The sequence below is a fragment of the Grampus griseus genome, assembly GCF_964374135.1.
Source record: "Grampus griseus genome assembly, chromosome: 13".
Lineage (NCBI taxonomy): Eukaryota > Metazoa > Chordata > Mammalia > Artiodactyla > Delphinidae > Grampus > Grampus griseus.
Window position 1 is genome coordinate 20,460,465 of NC_139007.1, and position 20,501 is coordinate 20,480,965.

Here is a 20,501-nt window from a genome sequence, read left to right on the forward strand (position 1 = left end):
CCACTGTGTATAGAAAATCTATAGAAATCTGTAAATATACCCTAGAGATTAATAATATGAAATAGAAATAAATACATACATGAGTAAGGATCTCCCACCCCACGGTGGCTGGAATACTCATTGCAACTGTAACTTCATTATGTGCTTGTAATTGTTAGCTCGATTATCTCGCAGCAGTGTGCAAGTATTGGGTAACAGTGTCTGACATGTAATAGGCATTTAATAAATGTTAGTTAAATTTAGGATTGAAAAGGCAAGTAATGAATAATAGTTGATGAAATGATTTGAGATTCCCGCATGAAAGGGGATCTCAGTAGGTTAAAAGTAGGAGCTGTTGGTTATTTCAGCTGAATAGATGGGTAAAAATATTAAGACAAACATACATAACTATAGAAGATGAAATAATTAGGTCAAATACTTCCTCCAGTGCTTGACTAAACTTAAAAAAAATCACAACAAAACCCAACGCAGATAAAAAAGTACCTTGGACATATTTTTTTGTGGTTCAGAGAAGTACACACTTTAAATTCCATTCAGGGCTTAATGTCTGTGGATTGACAACCGTTCTAAGTTTTGATGCCTACGTATACTTACCTTGTGCTCCTTGCAGTATAATAAACACAGTTAATTTTACACACAGCCTGCATATGGTTGTACATAGAAGTAAGACTATGGCACCCAGAGCCAATGCTTCACAGCCACAGCCTGAACCCCAGGGACTGTTCACCATCTCTAGCCTTTCGGAAAATCTGAAAAGGAAACCCAGCATGCGTAATGACCTCTGTCAGGCGTTTGAGAACGAGAAGAAAGATTGTTGGGGGAGTACCACTACACACCCGCCAAAATGACTAAAATTAAAAAGACAGACAATATTAAGTTTTGGTAGGAATATGCGTATACTGCTGGTGAGAGTATAAATTGGTGCAATCACTTTGGAAACTGTTAAATGTAATAAAATTGAACATACACCCACTGATGACTCAGCAATTCCAATCCCAGCTGTATACATATGTGCATCAAAATACACTAACATTCATAACAGCATTATTCATCATAGTCTCAAACTGTAAACACCCAAATGGCCACCAACATAAGAATGGGTACATGAATTGTGATGTATTCATATTGTCAACCTCCTTGTTGATCAAGCACAGCTTACAGTCTTGGTAGTGTCTCTAAGTGGGGAAATTAGGGAAGAGTATTTGTAGGATTTGGGATTCTGGGCTCACAAGGTTTATGCCAGGTCTTTCAAGGTGGGAAACTGGTTGGGACTAGGTCAAGTTCATGACACTATATTTTAGGATTGGTGGTCATAGCAAAGCAACATTCTGCAGATGAGTTTTATGAAGAGAAAACAATTGTCCTGATAAGTGAGTTGTTTACCCAGATTGGAAAACTGTTTGCTTATAGAAATCGGTTGGCAAAAATTTCCTGATGCAAACAGTAAACTTCTTTATTGATCTGCTATTGTATCTTCCTAATCTGGCTAATCTCAGCTATCAGTCCCATCAGTTAAGTTCATGCTGAGGCAGGAAATCTCACTTCTCAGGACAATGCAATACTATATAGCAATGGAAATGAACCACAGACTGATAAATGCATCAATATGAATGAATTTTAAAACATAATAGTTAAAAAATTAATACATGGTGATAGAAGTTGAAATAGCGGTTGCCAGAGAAGGGGTTGGATAGTGACAGAGAGGAGGTTTGGTGTGGTTCTGGGATGCTCTTCTGGGATATTCTAGCTCCTATTCTGGGTGGTGGTCACTTGAGTGTGTACACTTTGTGAGTATCCACCAAGCTGTTCACTTAGAATTTGTATACTTTCCTTCAATTAAACAAAAAGATTACTTAAAAAATAGAGGTGAGTAAAGGAAAGGCTTCAATTCTAGCACCAGGTTATATTAAATAATTGGTATTGAAAGTAAGTACAACAACAATATTAAAGAAAATCTGAACAAAAGAAAAGAATTCCTCGTAATTACACAATCCTGTAACCCTGCTTGCCTTGATTCACCTGCTTTCCGTTATTCTGTGCCTGTGTCACTTTGCTTTACTCCATCAGGCCTCCAGGACCTAATGGCAGAGCATGCTTTCCCTGCCTGCCCATCCAATTGTATTGATCAAAGCTCTACACCCCTTCTGCAAACAAACAAACATTGTACAATATGCCGTTCATGATGTTCTGTTAGACTCTGGGGTCTCTCCCTAAATGTTTGTAAGATCTATAATAGGCTGCATTTTACATCTGCATGGCTGGAAGAGAGACAGACACTCTTGGTTGCTTGGAGTGAGAGGTGGAGGCTGACTGATCTAAAAGAGAAATAGAGCGAGCCTCTGGCTCAGATTAGGAAACCCTGACGCCTGTTCACACGGAGGCTGTCCTCTTCTGGAGATTTGCCTTTTCACCGTGGATTTTTACAACTGTTCTCATTAATCCAGAAAAGCACTTAGCTTGTCACCAGGTAACCTTAATTTAGCACATTCACAGCTTTCCTGAGAATAAAAACACTTACTGTAATCCACAAATAATCTGCCCTGCGTGTCATCTGCTGTGTAACAATTTCCACATGACCTGAGGAAAAGCTCCAAGTTTTTTCAAACTAAAGAAAGAACAGAAGAAAAAAGAAAGAAATTATAGAAAATAGAAGACAAGGGAATCTTTCTTATTTGAACTTAAAGAGACGTTTCATTTTTGTTTAAGCCATGACACAACATACTTTTAGGACCGTTACAATAAAGGACTTTATTACATTTTATGCATCTAAGTAACTCAGTTATTTGTTTTATGCCCTAAAAGGAAGGCATTAAAAATAATTAGAATAGAGTTTCTAATCTTCCTAAAAATCTCTATTTATTTATTTATTTATTTATTTATTTATATTGGATTATAGTTGATTTACAACGTTGTGTTAGTTTCAGGTGTACAGCAAAGTGATTCAGCTATACATACATACATATTTTTTTCCAGATTCATTTCCCTTATAGGTTATTACAAAATATTGAGTATAGTTCCCTGTACTATGCAGTAGGTCCAAATCTTTGCATTTTTTGAAACTTAGGAAGCACCTTCTCAGGATAAATGTCATTGCCTCCAAATAAAATTGTCCCACTCACTTGATTAGATTTGCACTGATCCCAAACCATGCAGACCTATGATCAACACTAACTGTATTTAAGTCTCCACCATCTGAGATGATTGTTTTGTCTGATTTTTTTTTTTTTTTTTTTTTTGTGGTACGCGGGCTTCTCACCGCTGTGGCCTCTCCCGTTGCAGAGCACAGGCTCCGGACGCGCAGGCTCAGGGACCGTGGCTCACGGGCCCAGCCACTCCGCGGCATGTGGGATCTTCCCGGACCGGGGCACGAACCCGTGTCCCCTGCATCGGCAGGCGGACTCTCAACCACTGCGCCACCAGGGAAGCCCTGATTTGCTGGAGGCTTCATTGGGTCAGACATTTAAATCTTCAGAGGAATTTCTTAAGATGAGTTAAAATGTGACACCTCTCTCTCCCCAGGGTAGAAACTATATAACAAAAAGCAGTTATGTCTTATCTGGCAAATGAAGAAGGAAAGTGACCCATCATGAATGTCAGTGGTTCTCAAGGTGAGGTCCAAGGAGCAGCAGTGGCAGCAATGGAATTTCTCAGGCCCCACCCCAGACCTACTTTCTGAAATACGCTGGAGTTGGGGTCCTGTAATTGGTGTTTTAACAAAGGTGAGTCTGACGCATGCTCAAGTTTGCCAACCCTCGATATAGGATAATGCTGAGGGTATGTGAATGTCAGACCAACTGGCAAGACTTCAGAAACACTAAGCCATCTTGTGAGTTCATCTGCTAGTCTCTGGGACTTCTCTCTAAACGTTTGTAAATTTGGTAATACACTGCATTTTACATCTACATTAAAATTGTTTTATTTCAAAGGTATGTACAGTGAACAGCAGTTTCTATTCAATTGTACAACCCAAATATCCCCAACTTTCTCTAGCATCTGGATAAAAATAAGGTCACTTGAACATTGATACTGACATTTCACTGACTTATTTGCCTACAGGCGAAAACCTCAGGGCCTATGCCCTCCACACCCCAGGGCGTGGCTATTGAAAACGGGCTGGCCACAAAGCCTTGCTTGGGCCCCCTCTACCTCAGAGGGCTCCCCTCCTCTCTGGAAATTGGGTTTGGGCAAAGGTGGAAGAGTAAGAAAAAGGGTGGGCTTGGGGTTTTTTTGGTGTGTTTTTATCCAATGAGGGGAACAAGTTGATAAAGGAATAAAAGATCTGTGCCTCAGTTGAGAGAAGTTGTTTCTGCAGCCCTGGGTGCCGTCAGAGACAGTTACAGAATTGATGTCCAACAATAATCAGTATCGAGGCTGCAAAGAACTTTTTGGGGGGGTCTTAAAAAATTGCAATTTGGGAGACAGGTAAAACTAAAAGCCTGTTCAGGTAAAACTAAAAGCCTGTTCCGGGGAAGAGAAAGAGTCAGGGGCTTATAAAAGCAAAAGCCACAGGATTGTTCAAGAATTATGACTGACTCTGATACAGGAAAGGAAATATTTGTCCATAAGGGATAGGCTGTCACTGGTTATTTTAGGGTAAGCGTCCAACACATATCTTGAGTTTCTGGAGCACTGGGCAGATGTTCTGAATGCCTGCTTTAGACGGTAAGTGATCAAAGGTCAGGTTCCATCCAGGCTGAGACATGCGTAAGTCACACTTTCTCGTTGGCCTCCAGGCTCGATGTGAGAGAGCTCTCTTAGCAACACCAACTCCATTTTGATTTTCCTCTCACAAGCGGGGCCTGCAGCCCCATCGTGGCAGCTCTACCCTCCTGCACTAGGACCCCTTTCACAATATCTCACTTTCACCCCATTGTGGGAAAGTGTCTCTCATGGTCCAGAGGCCCCTATGCGTTGGCTGGCTGCTCTTCATCATGGTACCTCCTCCTTAGCATCTCACTTGTCCACTTAACATCCCTTCTATGAATATTTCTGGAGCTCTTCATGTGTCTGGAAATATAGCTACGAGCAAAACGTAGAGCCTTCATGCAGCTTACATGAAGCTCCATGGAGCTTTCATGGCATAGTCATGCCTTCATGGAACTTACATGCTAAAGGAGAAGAAAGACAATAAATAAATTATATGACGGCAGGTAACGACACTATTTGTTCAAGTCCCTCAGGAGTCTCTCCTGTGCATTCAGCACCAGGCCCACCCATTTCCTCCACTCTGGCCACCTCATTTAGTCACCCACCGTGAGTAGAAGGCATCCCTTCACCACCACGTGAGCATGGGAAAGCAGCATCCCTCGGTGGAAAAGCTCTAGTCTATGGTCCCTGCCAGCTGCTGCTTTTCAGTTCTGTGTAACTTCTCAGGAAGCAGGTCTACCTGTGGGGTGGACGTCTGCTTGTTTTGTCTTCCTAGCACCTCTACCCCATCCCAACCCCCAGAGAATGTCTCCTCCACAACTGGGATAACATGACCTTGACCCAGGCTGGGCCAGCCCTGCTATCCCTTCCTCCTGTCCACAACAATTTGTCCTGAGAAAGGGTACATGACCCAAAGGTCATGAAAGCCAGTCACAATTCTTTTATGAGATTTGATAAATGGGTGATTAGAAAAGCTCCCTTTCCACTTGGATGTACCTTAACGTGGTAGGAGGCTGGAACTGCCAGCAGGGATGTACCCAAGACATGCAGTGAGTGTACCTGAGAAGCACATAGAGAAATGAGACAAGGGAGCCCTGTTGGCATCTATGGATGTCCCATATCTCACTGTTCCCCAAACCAGTCCCCTCCCTGTACTTAATTACATGGGGTAATACAGATCCTTTTGCACTCAAGTTACTTTCAGTTATTTGCAGCTGAAATAACAGTTGTATGCTGAACCCACATTAATTATGTCACCTACTTTGACTTGGCGTGATGCCAGCGAAAATAATCCAGCATTCATTTTATAAAAATTCCCGCAACAATGTGGTGAAGAATCTGCCTGCCAATGCAGGGGACACAGGTCGAGCCCTGGTGTGGGAAGATCCCACATGCTGCGGAGCAACTAAGCTCGTGTGCCACGACTACTGAAGCCCGCATGCCTAGACCCCGTGCAAAGATTAATACTATTAATTCTTGCCTGAAAAAAAGTACCCTTCCCTTGAGAAGGCTCACAGACCACCAGTATTGTCCCTAGAGCAGACTTTGGGAACTTCTGATTACAGTAGTTGTCTTTCATAAATCTGAATGCATTTTCACACAGATGAAACTTTGTTTTATGCAGCCAATCCGATCAAATAGAAAAGCTCCTAATCCTAGCAAATACCAGATGTCCTGTTAAATATTATTAAATATTGATGGTGCTATCTTATTACTTTTTAAAATTAATTAATTATTTTTTATCTTTGGCTGTGTTGGTCTTCGTTGCTGAGCGCGGGCTTTCTCTAGTCGCGGTGAGCAGGGGCTATCTTTAATGCGGTGCGTGGGCTTCTCATTGCGGTGGCTTCGCTTGTTGCGGAGCACGTGCTCTAGGCATGCGGGCTTCAGTAGCTGTGGCTGGCGGGCTCTAGAGCGCAAGCTCTGAATTGGCAGGTGGATTCTTAACCACTGTGCCACTGGGGAAGTCCCTCTTGTCTTTTTTTTTTTTTTTGCGGTACGCGGGCCTCTCACTGCCGCGGTCTCTCCCGCCGTGGAGCACAGGTTCTGGACGCGCAGGCCCAGCAGCCATGGCTCACAGGCCCAGTCGCTCCGCGGCACGTGGGATCCTCCCGGACCGGGGCACGAACCCGCATCCCCTGCATCGGCAAGCGGACTCTCAACCACTGCGCCACCAGGGAAGCCCCCTGTTGTCTTTTTGATGATAGCCCTTCTAACAGGCATGAGGCGATATCTCACTATGGTTTTGCATTTCCCTAATGATTAGTGATGTTGAGCACCTTTTCATGTTACAAACAGCTTTTTCATTAAAATTTAACTTATTTGTCAGAAGATTGCCTACTAATACCAGATGTCAGTGAACTTTTAAAAATTAAACCTCAAATTAAAGTCAATTTGGCTTGAGAGAACAAGTTTTAAATTCAAAATCCATTTGCCAAAACTGTACATAAATCCATGCCAAAATCTGGGCACCTGATATTCTATTTTGTTTGTTTTAACACAGCTTTTATCCCAACAAAGTTCAAATCAGCAAAGTACGTGCAAACCGGCATCCATATCTATTCTTATCACCCATAGCCACATGTATCTTGCATCTTAGAATCTCAAGGCACTAACAATGTCAGAGGATTAACTGTACATTTAAATGACTGTGTCCCTGAAATGGCGCTAGGAGGAGACCAGATCCGAGCCTTCTTTCCCAAATCAGAAAGCTTTCCCCTTCCGTTAATAAATTTATGTAATTCTAGGTGATGTCTCCTTTTATTTATACAAAACACACACGCGAAACTGGAAAGTTATTTGAACTCAGTTGGCTGAAAACTTAAGGTAAAAAAGGAAGAAACCAAAAACGCCCTTTGCAAACTCCATCCCGCGGGCGGGCTGTAGGGCTTGGGAGGTGGAGGAGAGGCCCTAGACTGGTACCCCTCTGCTCCCGCGCCCCTGCGCCGCAGCCTCCGGGCTGTAGGGGCCGCTGCGGCGCCGAGCTTGCCGAGCGCGCTGGGCCGCTCTCTCCTGCAGGGAGAGACGAGGCGCAGGAGGAGAGGCGGAGCGCAGCGGGCGCGGAGCGGAGGTGACCCAGCGGCAGGTGAGGAGCGGCGGGGCCGGGGTGGCTGGACGGAGGGCCGGCGGGTGGGGACAGGGCGGTCGCCCTACAGCGCACTCGACCCTGGCCTTGGAGGGCCCGGCCGCCATGCGGGCCTCGCTCCCAGGTGCGTGGACTCGGCGGCGTTCTCTCAAGCCCCCCGAATCCTCGCCACTCGGTGGGTGCCCTGAGCCGGGTCTTGGAGATCTCTGCGTGTCCCGCCCCTTCCGTGGACACTTCCACCGCCGGAACCCTCCCATTTCCTGGGCAGTTTCTTGGTATCCCAGCTCACCAAACTTCCTAATTAGGGGAAAGTGGTTTTGTAACTGTTTTCACATGAGGTGCCTCTTTCCTTTTTAACTGTTAAGTCGTGTGTTCCCCCTGCAAGAAAATGTCTGGAACTTAACTGAATGCAGTTGTGTTGTTTTGTTTTTTTCTGGAGGCTTCAAAGGTATCAGTCTTTGAGTAGGGCCAGAGGTAGTGTGGGTACCACACTATGGGGAGGGCAGCGGACCCAGGTAGTACTTTACACCCCTCAGATTGTAGGCAACAACCGTTGTCAACATCTTTCTCCTTTTTCTAGGTACAGTAAATTTCAAGAGCTGGAAAGAGATATTTTAATAGCGTTTTTTACCTTAAAAACAGCAAATACAGAATTCATCTTTAAAATTTAATTGATTATAATTTTATGTTTCTTAAATCTTGTAATAAATAACTTACAAATGCAGAGTCTTATCAATTTAGGAGTAAGGTGGGGTGAAGTGGTGGACTAGGGGTGGGCTGGAAATTGAGAGACCTGGATTATCTCCCTCTCCCTTGGGCAAAGACAATCTCTGTGGGTTTAGATTTCTTTGTTTAAAAAAAGGGGACTGGATTCGATGGTGAAGATGACAGTAGCTACCAGTTATTGAACATCTGTTTTGTCCTATAAAAAATGTTACCTCATTTAATCCACATAGTAATTCTATGCATTAGATAATATTATCCCTTTTGTAAAGGTGCAGACTGAGGCTTAGAGAGGTTGTCACTCAAAAACATACACCTAATCTGTAGGAAAGTTGGAATTTGAGGCTATTTACACTCCCTCAAGACAGAAGTCCTCTGATTCTGTCCCAAACTTGCTTATTCTAATTCAAATTTTTTTTTTTTTTTTTTGCGCTACGCGGGCCTCTCACTGCTGCGGCCTCTCCCGTTGCGGAGCACAGGCTCCGGACGTGCAGGCCCAGCGGCCATGGCTCACGGGCCCAGCCGCTCCGCGGCATGTGGGATCCTCCCGGTCCGGGGCACGAACCCGTGTCCCCTGCATCGGCAGGCGGACCCTCAACCACTGCGCCACCAGGGAAGCCCCTCAAATTATTTTTAAGGTGTCCTACCCCAAACTTCAAGTGATTTTCTTAAGTATTAAAATAGTGTGGTATGTGGAACTAAAATAACAAGTACATTTATATCTCATTAAAGTATTTTGTCCATTGGCTTTGATTATTGCTGACATGCCTTTCACTAATGTTCTATGATTCTGATAATTTTCTAAATTTATCTTCTACTGAGATACTTATTTCAAAAATGAATATCTGAAGATAAAGGTTTTCCCCCAAAGTAACTCAGATTCTTTATATATTGGTCTAATTTTCATGTCACGCCAATTTTATTTCACTGAATTGTTTAATGTCAATTGCCAAATATATTCTGGATCATCCTGCAGAGTAAGAATTTTACTAAAGGAGAGAAAATCATTCAAAAATGACTGTTCCTGACTTGGCTTAGGAACATCTTTGTATAGCTTCGCACAGTGTGCATTATTCATTCCAGAGGAGCACCATTCTCACTCACACTTTAGGGTGTGAATGACCCTTGTGGCATTGGTGCAAAGACTCAGTCCTTTACCTCTGCTGCTTCCTTTTCCTATTGCATATCGCCTTCAACAGAGAGTGGGCAGAAGAAAAAGGTAAAGAACTTTTTACCAGGAGGGACATATGAAGTAAAAACAGCTTAGTTTAGATCTTTTTTTAAAATTTTTATTTTATATTGGAGTATAGTTGATTTACAATGTTGTGTTAGTTTCAGGTGTACAGCAAAGTCATTTGGTTATACAAATATATATATCCATTCTTTTTCAGATTCTTTTCCCTTATAGGTTATTACAGAATATTGAGTAGAGTTCCCTGTGCTATATAGTAGGTCCTGGTTGATTATCTATTTTATATATAGTATTGTGTGTATCTTAATCCCAAACTCCTAATTTATCCACACTCCCACCTTTTCCCTTTGGTAACCCTAAGTTCATTTTCTATGTCTGTGAGTCTGTTTCTATTTTGTAAATAAGTTGATTTGTATCATTTTTTTAGATTCCACGTATAAGTGATATCATATGGTATTTGTCTTTCTCTTTCTGACTTACTTCGCTTAGTATGATAAGCTCTAGGTCCATCCATGTTACTGCAATTGGCATTATTTCATTCTTTTTTGTGGCTGAGTAATATTCCATTGTGTATATATACCACATCTTCTTTATCCATTCACTTGTTGATGGACATTTAGGTTGCTTCCGTGTCTTGGCTGTTGTAAATAGTGCTGCAATGAACATTGGGATGCATGTATCTTTTCAAATTATTGTTTTCTCCAGATATATGCCCAGGAGTGGGATTGCTGGATCATATGGTAGCTCTATTTTTAAGTTTGGTTTTTTTTTTTTGCGGTACGCGGGCCTCTCACTGTTGTGGCCTCTCCGGTTGCGGAGCACAGGCTCCGGACGCGCAGGCTCAGTGGTCATGGCTCGTGGGCCCAGCCGCTCCGCAGCATGTGGGATCTTCCCGGACCAGGGCACGAACCCGTGTCCCCTGCATCGGCAGGCAGACTCTCAACCACTGTTTAACCAGGGAAGCCCCTGTTTTTAGTTTTTTAAGGAAACTCCATACCGTTCTCCATAGTGGCTGTACCAATTTACATTCCCACCAGCAGTGTAGGAAGGTTCCCTTTTCTCCACACCCTCTCCAGTATTTATTGTTTGTAGACTTTTTGATGATGGCCATTCTGACCAGCGTGAGCTGATACCTCATTGTAGCTTTGATTTGCATTTCTCTGAGGATTAGCTATGTTAAACATCTTTTCATGTGCCTATGGGCCATGTGTATGTCTTTTTTGGAGAAATGTCTATTTAGGTCTTCCACCCATTTTTTGATTGGGTTGTTTGTTTTTTTGATATTGAGCTGCATGGGCTGTTTGTATATTTTGGAGATTAATCTCTTGTCAATTGCATCGTTTGCAAATATTTTCTCCCATTCTGTAGGTTGTCTTTTCATTTTGTTTATGGTTTCCTTTGCTGTGCAAAAGCTAAGTTTAATTAGGTCGCATTTGTTTATTTTTGTTTTTATTTTCATTACTCTAGGAGGTTGATCCTTTTGGATTCAAAAAGATATTGCTGTGATTTATGTCAAAGAGTGTTTTGCCTGTGTTTTCCTCTAAGAGTTTTATAGTATCCAGCCTTACATTTAGGTCTTTAATCCATTTTGAGTTTATTTTTGTGTATGTTGTTAGAGAATGTTCTGATTTCATTCTTTTACATGTAGCTGTCCAGTTTTCCCAGCACTACTTATTGAAGAGACTGTCTTTTCTCCAGGAGGGACATATGAAGTAAATATAGTTTAATTTAGTTTAGATCTTTTTTTACAGGCAGGTATGAAAAATTCTCCTCTCTTCTATTTAAAAAAATCATATACAACAGTTTCTTTTCATGAGTTGTTAAGGGAACAACAAATGGGTGATGGAAAAATGAAGAAGAAATAAGAATGGGGGCACCTGGACAGATTGCAGAGCCAGGTGGTGGCCCTGGGTTACCTGATTTATTGAGCGTTTTACAGGTGGGCCTACACAGAAACTAATCACCAAATTACTTAGCCAGGAGCAGTTCAGTGCCAGGTTCCCATCATCCTTGTGCGCGCGCGCGCACGTGCGCGCACATGCGTGTGTGTAATATTTATTTATTTGGCTGCGCTGGGTCTTACTTGCGGCATGTGAAATCTAGTTCCCAGACCAGGTATCGAACCCAGGCCCCTTGTATTGGAAGCGCGGAGTCTTAACTGCTGGACCACCAGGGAAGTCCGGAGAGTCCCCTTTTAATGCAATAAATGAGGTTCCTAGCTTACAAATAAACGTATCTTGAAAGCAAGTGTATCTAGAGATTCGTCAGTATCATATACAAATAAGAAAGTGCTAGTTACCTGCAGTGGGAAAAGAAGAGTAAGGGAAGAAGTGGGAGAAAGTGATGGGGAGACTTAGGAAGTTCTGATGGACATGTGCTAGATGTTAACTGTTGTCTTAGGTACTGCTGATTCAAGTGGTAATGTTGGAATAGGTTGTTGCTGTGCTTTGAACTTACGGTGCTGCAGCTTTTTAAAATGGAATTATATTAGCTCTGCACTTGAAAGTAGCTAGTCAGCTTTTACTACTGGATTAAAAGTTTGATTTTGAAATAGAGACTTGTTTTCCCAAAAAGCACTGACAATTAACACATCTGTGAAGAAACAGCTAAGGTTTTGCATCTTACATACTTTATTTATTCAACCACCACATCTTGAATTTCTGCCCCAGGCATATTCCTACAGCTCTGTGTGCTGGGCATGTGAGGAGATGCAGAAGAACCTTCTCTTACGTGAAAGAAATGGGGCTTCCCTGGTGACGCAGTGGTTGGGAGTCTGCCTGCCGATGCAGGGGATATGGGTTCGTGCCCCGGTCTGGGAAGATCCCGCATGCCGCGGAGCGGCTGGGCCTGTGGGCCATGGCCGCTGAGCCTGCGCGTCTGGAGCCTGTTTTCCGCAACGGGAGAGGCCACAACAGTGAGAGGCCCGCGTGCCGCAAAAGAAAAAACAAAAAAAAAAACATGAAAAAATGTTCTGCTTTGTTCTGTTCTTATATATCACAAATTCTTACCTACTAAGGCCCTTTTTGGCCTCAGAAATCTGTTTCTTTTTACATAAAGTACAGAAGGTTGTTAAAATTCTTTATTAGTTTTATCAGTGGCATAAACAAGTTATGCAGTTTGGGGAGAACTATTGTAACATCTTCAGTGACTGTGGCTCATTAAAGGAGAAGCAGCAATAGAACTGAGCTGTCTTATTCCAGGCCTAGTAAAAGAATGATATATAATGGAAAATATTATTTTCATACGTTCCCCAAAGTATCGCAAACAATGGAAATTGTGGCATATTAAATCTTTTTAAATATAGTGTAGTAGGTAATTTAAATTGTAAAAGGCCCTTTCAATAAACATTTGCAGTGGTTTCTAGCCCAGGTGTTCTTTAATTGTCATTTCTGGCCAAGAGTTTAACATAAACAGAATGTGGATGTCTAGAGGTTGCAGTATAATAACTACTACCTTGATTGCTTATTTGCTTGATTCGTCACAAAGCAAATGTAGGTTCGGCTTAGGAAAGAGGAGACCAAAGAATCTTGCATGTGTATATATATAAATATTAATATATCTGAGAGGCTTGAGAGGCTGTCTTCCAGGTTATAGTCCTCAGTAAGGTTCCCAAATGAAACTTAACTTGCAACTTGTAGCTTGCCCGTTTTTCTTCACTTGACAGTTTCAGGAAGTTCACATAAGAGTCGGGCATATGAGTGGACCCCTGGTTCTGCAGAAAATGTTGGATTTTTTTGCCAACCTTGGGCATGACGAGTTTCAAGCAAGTGTGTGCTGGCTGAAAAAATTTCAGGCATGTCATGGAATGATTCAGAAGTTGTCTGTAGTGAAAAAAACACTGTTCAGTAGAGAAAACTAGTAACTTGAATGCAGTTGAAATTTTAAAAAAATTGCTCGTTACAGCTTGAATGACGTTTTAAATGCTGATGAAATAAGTGTTTTACGAGTTGTTACCTCATATACTTCGTGTCCAAGGTAGACTTCGCAGAAGAGGTAAACAGAGGTTGATGATTGCTCTATTCTGCTGTAATGCATCGTGGTCGGAAGAGATGAGACCACTTGTCATTGGCAAGTCAGCTAACCCCCAGGGCTGCAGAAATGTTTATTTGCTCCCCAGTGATTATGAAACCAATACACATGCCCAAAGTATGGGAGGTTTATTTAATGAATGGCTGAGAATGGTTAGCAAAGGGATGGAAGGAGTGAAACCAAGATCCTCTTGCTAATGGCCACCTGCTGTGCCTATAGCACACTCCTGTGTTTGGATCACACATGTGTTGGGCTTTCCCATTGAATAATCAGTATGTTTTGAAAAAACTGAACTAACTTTCTCCATAAGTAATAAAGTTGCAAAAATACTGCTTTTATAAATACTATAAAATGGAAGACTTAAAGAATACTTGAGTAAACAAAGCCCCAATGAGTGTTTAAATGTGAGTGTTTGACTCTCATTTCATAACATTTACTATATGAGAGGGTTCAACATTTCCCCTGAAGAATTTTATTATATTGTCATCAAGTTCAGCCTTTCTTTGGAAGGTGTCTTTCCCTACCTTCTCCCTTGCAATTCTGCCCCCCGCCCCCAAGCATTCCGTGGCAGGAATGGTAGGAATAAGCTTTTGCCTAATAGTATCTAGAAGAGAAAAATATTCACAACATGATGATATTCCAGCTGGGAGAACCAGAAGCCAAAAGACATACTCGGATCTAATAGGATAAATTCTGAGTAATTCAGAGAAAAAAGGGTATTCAGATTAAGGAGGTAGCATAGTGGTTGTTTCCAGAGAGTGGCTGATAGGCAGAGAGGAAGTGAGGACTGACAGCTGCTCACCCTTCTGTCTGGTGCTGGTGCTGGGGTGGCCGGTGGAGGAAGGCAGAGGGGGTGGGAGCAGTGGAGCAATGGAATGCTCCTGTCCTGAAGGGCTATTGGAAGGTGAGGAAGAGTGAAAATGGAAGGAAATTAAGAAGGTGTGGATAACCCACAGGCCACTTCCACCCTCAGCACCCCCTTCATATAACAAGATACAGTGTGACTCAGACCAACAAACAAATTATCTAGCCTCCTGGAAAAGTAGGAAGACAATTTTTGCATACCTCACTAGTTTGGTCTAAGAGATGAAAAATAAAATAGCCATTTTGCCAAGCAAAACCTGAAGTTCCATTTACAAAGTATGTGTTATACAAAGGAAGAAAATAATTGACCATCACTTTGGTGGAAAAGTGGACTGGAATTCAAAAAAGAATGAATACGGAATCCGTTTCTTAAAGAGCATTATCAAAAGAACATAATCTGGAAGGGAAAAAAAGTCTCTCATTTTATTTTTAGGTACTAAATCATCATTAGTCAAGATGTCTTCAGCACCTGAGCCTCCAGCCTTTAAAAAGGAGCCACCCAAGGAAAAAGACCTGGGAAACCCAGGGCTCAGAGGGGTCCGCTCCACAACCTTATTTCGAGCTGTGAATCCAGAGCTCTTCATTAAACCTGTAAGAAATACATCCATGATAAGACTTTTTTTAAAAATATTTATTTATTTATTTGGCTGTGCTGGGTCCCAGTTGCAGCATGTGGGACCTTTAGTTGCTGCATGTGGGATTCAGCTCCCCGACCAGGGATCGAACCAGGCCCCCTGCACTGGGAGCGCGGAGTCCCAGCCACTAGACCACCAGGGAAGTTCCCAGGATAAGACTTTATGTTCAATTTAACTAGGCTGTCAGAAATAGAAAGTTCTTATTATTTGATTTTATCTTGGAAGACCTCTCTGTGAATAAAAAGCAGGTGGAAGGGAGATCTTAAATGCTGTTTCACTTAATACACATATAAAACTAATTATTTTGAGCACATTTGGAGAATTTTAATGGAAAATGGTTGGATTTTAATGGATTGACTTCAAATTCCCGTTTAAAATTTTATTTTAATATCTGCATTAATTTTAAGGAAATTTTTATTGTTTGATCAAGTATTATTAAGTAAATAAGATCTTCCATTGAAACAAAGAAAACAGACTGAAAATCTGATCATTCTTATAGTCTACAATTCCAGGCTTTATTAATATTTTAACCTAGGGGGATAGTGCAAACATATCTTGAAAAATTTCAAAACATGCATTTGTACACTGTTAGGGAGTTAGCTAATCATTCATATTTTTGTAGCAAGTTATTGAATATATTTGATATGATAAATTTTACTTTTTTTAAAACTCAGATCATACAATGTACTTAAATGTATTGAATGTGATTAGAATTTTAATAACATAGTTGCCAGTATAAGCTGTTTGAAAGTTAAATAGGTCAATTTAACAATCAAATCATTAAATCAAAGTAGAATGTTTTGAAAACGTTGAACTAATGTATTCTTTTTTGTATATATATATATTTATTTATTTACTTATTTATTGGCTGCGTTGGGTCTTCGTTGCTGCACGTGGACTTTCGCTAGTTGCAGGGAGCGGGGGCTACTCTTCGTTGCAGTTCGTGGGCTACTCTTTGTTGCTGTGCCTGGGCTTCTCATTGCAGTGGCTTCTCTTGTTGTGGAGCACGGGCTCTAGGTGCACGGTCTTCAGTAGTTGTGGCACGCAGGCTCAGTAATTGTGGCTCCTAGGCTCTAGAGCACAGGCTCAGTAGTTGTGGCTCGCGGGCTCTAGAGTCCAGGCTCAGTAGTTATGGCTCACGGGCTCAGTTGCTCCGCAGCATGTGGGATATTCCCGGACCAGGGCTCGAACCCGTGTCCCCTGTATTGGCAGGTGGATTCTTAACCACTGCGCCACCAGGGAAGTCCCTAATGTATTGTTTTAATTGCCAAATACATTTCAAGAATTGTAAATTTAGGGCTTCCCTGGTGGCGCAGTGGTTAAGAATCCGCCTGCCAGGGCAGGGAACACGGGTTCGAGCCCTGGTCCGGGAAGATCCCACATGCTGCGGAGCAACTGAGCCCGTGTGCCACAACTACTGAGCCTGCGCTCTAGAGCCCGCGAGCCACAACTGCTGAGCCCGTGTGCCACAACTACTGAAGCCCATGCGCCTAGAGCCCGTGCTCCACAACAAGAGAAGCCACCGCAATGAGAAGCCCACACATCGCAATGAAGAGTAGCCCTCGCCGCAACTAGAGAAAGCCCGTGCGCAGAAACAAAGACCCAACGCAGCCATAAATGAACAAATGAATGAATAAATAAATAAATAAAATAAGAAATATTTTTAAAAGAATTGTAAATTTAAACTGCTCTGAAGCTTGACCTTTATTTTTTTTGATGATTAAGATTTGAAATAATAGTAGTACAACAGGTATGGTGACAGAAGCAGAAAATACAAATTTAAAAAGCTTTTTAAAAAAAAAATATTCAAAGCTGCATCACTTTGCCTCTTAGGGTCTTGGATTTTACAGCAGCAAATCAAGGTTATTATAATAGCATTTCTCTTCCAATCACTAAATTTCTTGAGGTAATAGAATAAGTTCCCAGAGAAGAGCGTGTATATTTTGCTGTACCTGGTATATGACATGAAAGGGTTTCTGCCAGTTATCCATGAACTCAGGTGAGAAGAATAGCATGTATACTTCATTCCTCACTTCCTAATAAAATTAACTAATTTAAGGTTTGCAAGTGGGAAGCTTGGGCCCAGAGAAGTTAAGCAACTTTTCCACATCACACAGATAACACTGAAAACTCTGAGCACTGGACCAATTTTCATGCTTCTCGTTTCCCTCGCACCTCTTCCAGCCTCACCTTCCTAAAGGTGAAGGTTGGAGATGTCCCAGCTGTGGAGAGAAGAAGCAAGAGTCTTCTATAGTCTCTAAATTATCAGGAGTTGAGTTAATTGAATAAAGAACTGGGTAAATTTTTATAAATGAAATTAATACCATAGGAATGTGGTGTGGTACTAAAGCCTTGGCATGTCAAGAGAAAAGTGCAAGAGATACTTGAGTCTCCTCAAATGATGAGTCTTAATGAGGTCTTATAATTTTTTTCCTTTGACAGAACAAACCTGTAATGGCTTTCGGATTGATAACCCTTTCACTTTGTGTGGCTTATATCGGTTATCTACATGCGACACAGGAGAATAAGAAGGACCTCTATGAAGCTATTGATAGTGAGGGACACAGTTATATGAGGAGGAAAACATCTAAGTGGGATTAACAGTGCTGGTTACTGCAGATGGAGCTTTACTGGGGACTCTGAAATCTTCAGGTGAAGATTAGCACCAAACAGTATCTTGTTTCTTGTTCTAGAAGATGCTGCTGAGGAAGAAGGATGACGGTTGCAGCCAGGCCACTATAGTGAATGTTGTCCTTTCAAAACTGTAGCCATTATCGCATTCTTTTTCCACAGAAAGAGCTGCTCAATATTTTTTCTTGACTAAATCCTCTTGTAAAAGTGCCATGAGAATGGAAGTCACTTTTGTGAGTTAAGTTCTATATAATAAAAAGTACCGATGCTCTTAAATTTACATGGTATTTTTAACATTTTAAGGGGAATTGTGCATTTACAACTGTTGTGTTTAGTTTGTTTTGCTGTTTGCAAGGACAGTGTTCATTTTCTACCTGGCATAGAACCTATATTTGTAAAGAAAAAAACAATTGTAAATTATCGTAAAGCCTGCAGTTAAAAACAAATAGTTTTTACAGAGTCACAGATGGGTCTTATATTTCGATTTTCCATTTCAGCTAATTTTGGTCCAGAATTTTAATTGAAAAGATACTCCCATTCAACTACTAAAATAAAGATTAAATGAGAGAATAACCCAAAGTAATTGGAGTTTTTCTTTTTTTAAAAAGAAAGTATGTTATACTGAGTATGATGTTTTTATTTGACTACAACCATTATCTGTTTTGGTTTTTGTAAATGTTACAGTGATATTATAAATGTAGACCAAATGTTCTTACAGTTATTTAAAAACTAGAACTACTCAATAGATAAGAAAAGAAGGTCTACTTTTAAAATAACCATAAGAACATGGGTTTACCTTATATATATATACCTTTCTGATGAGTGTTCTAGACCTGTTTCATTTCTAGATATTTACCGCATTCTCCAAATCATTGGAATTGGAGCTCAGTAATAAATCTCATCTCTGAAATTTTGTTTCATTTATTATTAACAAGTAAAATAATTGCATAGGCAGAGTTTATCATCATAATGTAATATTTAATTTCCAGTGCTTTATTGTGGTTTTGCAAGATACATGAAAATGTAATTATGTCTGATTTGTAAATATTAAAGAGCTTAGCTAATTATCTACATGCAACTAAATTAAGTCTTTACTACTGAGCCCTAAATATTTCTTTGCTAGGTGTCTCTGTATAGTACACTTAAAGTAGTTTAAAATGCACTTAGGAGGTATAAAATGCCTTTTAATTTAAAGTATTATCTTCTGCTGTTGGTTATTAAAGAACTAGAGGTCTTCTGTTTTCAACTTATGCATTTAATGTCACATCATTGTCTTTAGAGTTCTTCTAGTAGTCAACAAAATAAGTTGCTATTTGGTGAGGGAGTTATTAGTTAGGTGAGCTATCAGGAGATATTGCAGCAAAGAAGGGCATCCAGAACTGGACAGAGGGCGGCCTTAGCCATGTGACGTGTGTGAATGAACCAGGGTAGCAGTAGATTCCGCAAGGCACACAGCTGTGAAAACTAGTGCAAGGGAAGAAACCCATTGAATTTTAGGAGCAAGTAACTGTGATACTATTTACAGGATGGTTACAAGTTCTGTAGCACAGTCTTTCTGTGTGCAGTGTCAAAGGCTGCCTGGCTGTGTGTTGATGTTTTCATTCCTTCTCTAAAGGAAAATGCCACTTTGACAGAGTCAGTTGTCTAAGGAGGGAATGCTCAGGGCAAGATAATTACAGCCTTTTGTAGTCTGGGTTCAAGTGGTAGGAGAAATGTTTTCCAGTGCAGGAATCTGATTGAGATTGGGCAAACTCAGTAACATAAGAGATTCAGTCTTGAAGCAAGTCTTGGTAAGTGAACCTTTGATAAGGTGTAAGCGACCTCTTTGCCCAGGGAAGCAGTCTCTTCTGATAGAAGAGCTATTTGCCCAGAGGAGCGAGCAGTTCAACTGACAAGTTGATAAGAATTTCCTGACGTAAACAGTGAAGTTACTTATTATTTTATACCCTTATCTGGTGACCAATCTGTCCCAGTTTGCCAGGCATCAAGGGGGTTCTTGAGATGTAGGACTTTCCATTTTAAAACAAGGACAACAAATTAGTTAACTCTGATTTTTAAAACCAAGCTTAGTAATTTTGAGTGCTTGCTTAATGAAAGTAAATTTTCCTTTAAGACACTTGTGATATTTCCCAGTTTTATTGCCATGGCACAAAAACATATTTATAGATAACCTGAAAAAAATTAAACTCCCTCCTTTTCTGGCCTAAAAAATCACTTCTTTTTTTTAAATTTTTTTTTGGTACGCGGGCCTCTCCCGCTGCCGAGCACAGGCTCTGGACGCGCAGGCTCAGCGGCCATGGCTCACGGGCCCAGCCGCTCTGTGGCATGTGGGATCTTCCCGGACCGGGGCACGAACCTGTGTCCCCTGAGTCGGCAGGCGGACTCTCAACCGCTGTGCCACCAGGGAAGCCCCAAAAGTCAATTCTTTAAAACAAACCATTTAACAGAAAGTATAGCAGGCTGAATAATACTCCTTTTCCCCCAGCTACCCCAGAGATGTTTGGATACTAATCCCTAGAACCTGTGAATATGTTCCATTATATGGCAGAAGGGTCTTGACAGATGTGATTAAGTTCAGGATTTTGAGATGGGGAAATTATCCTTTATTATCTGGGTGGACTTGATAGAATCACAGAAGTCCTTATAAGAGGGAGGCAGATGATCAGAGGAAGAAGCAATGTCACCCTGCAAACAGGAA

At 41.3% G+C, this 20,501-nt stretch overlaps 1 protein-coding gene across 1 annotated transcript; it reads left to right on the forward strand.

The window, feature by feature from the left end:
- Positions 1-7,697: 7,697 nt before the first annotated feature.
- SMIM8 (small integral membrane protein 8) lies at positions 7,698-18,329 on the forward strand. The gene is made up of 3 exons (XM_082668563.1): positions 7,698-7,729; positions 14,971-15,128; positions 17,615-18,329. The coding sequence occupies exons 2-3, from the start codon at positions 14,994-14,996 to the stop codon at positions 17,771-17,773; spliced, it is 294 nt and encodes a 97-aa protein (XP_082524689.1). The 5' UTR covers positions 7,698-7,729; positions 14,971-14,993; the 3' UTR covers positions 17,774-18,329.
- The last annotated feature ends 2,172 nt before the right edge of the window (positions 18,330-20,501 follow it).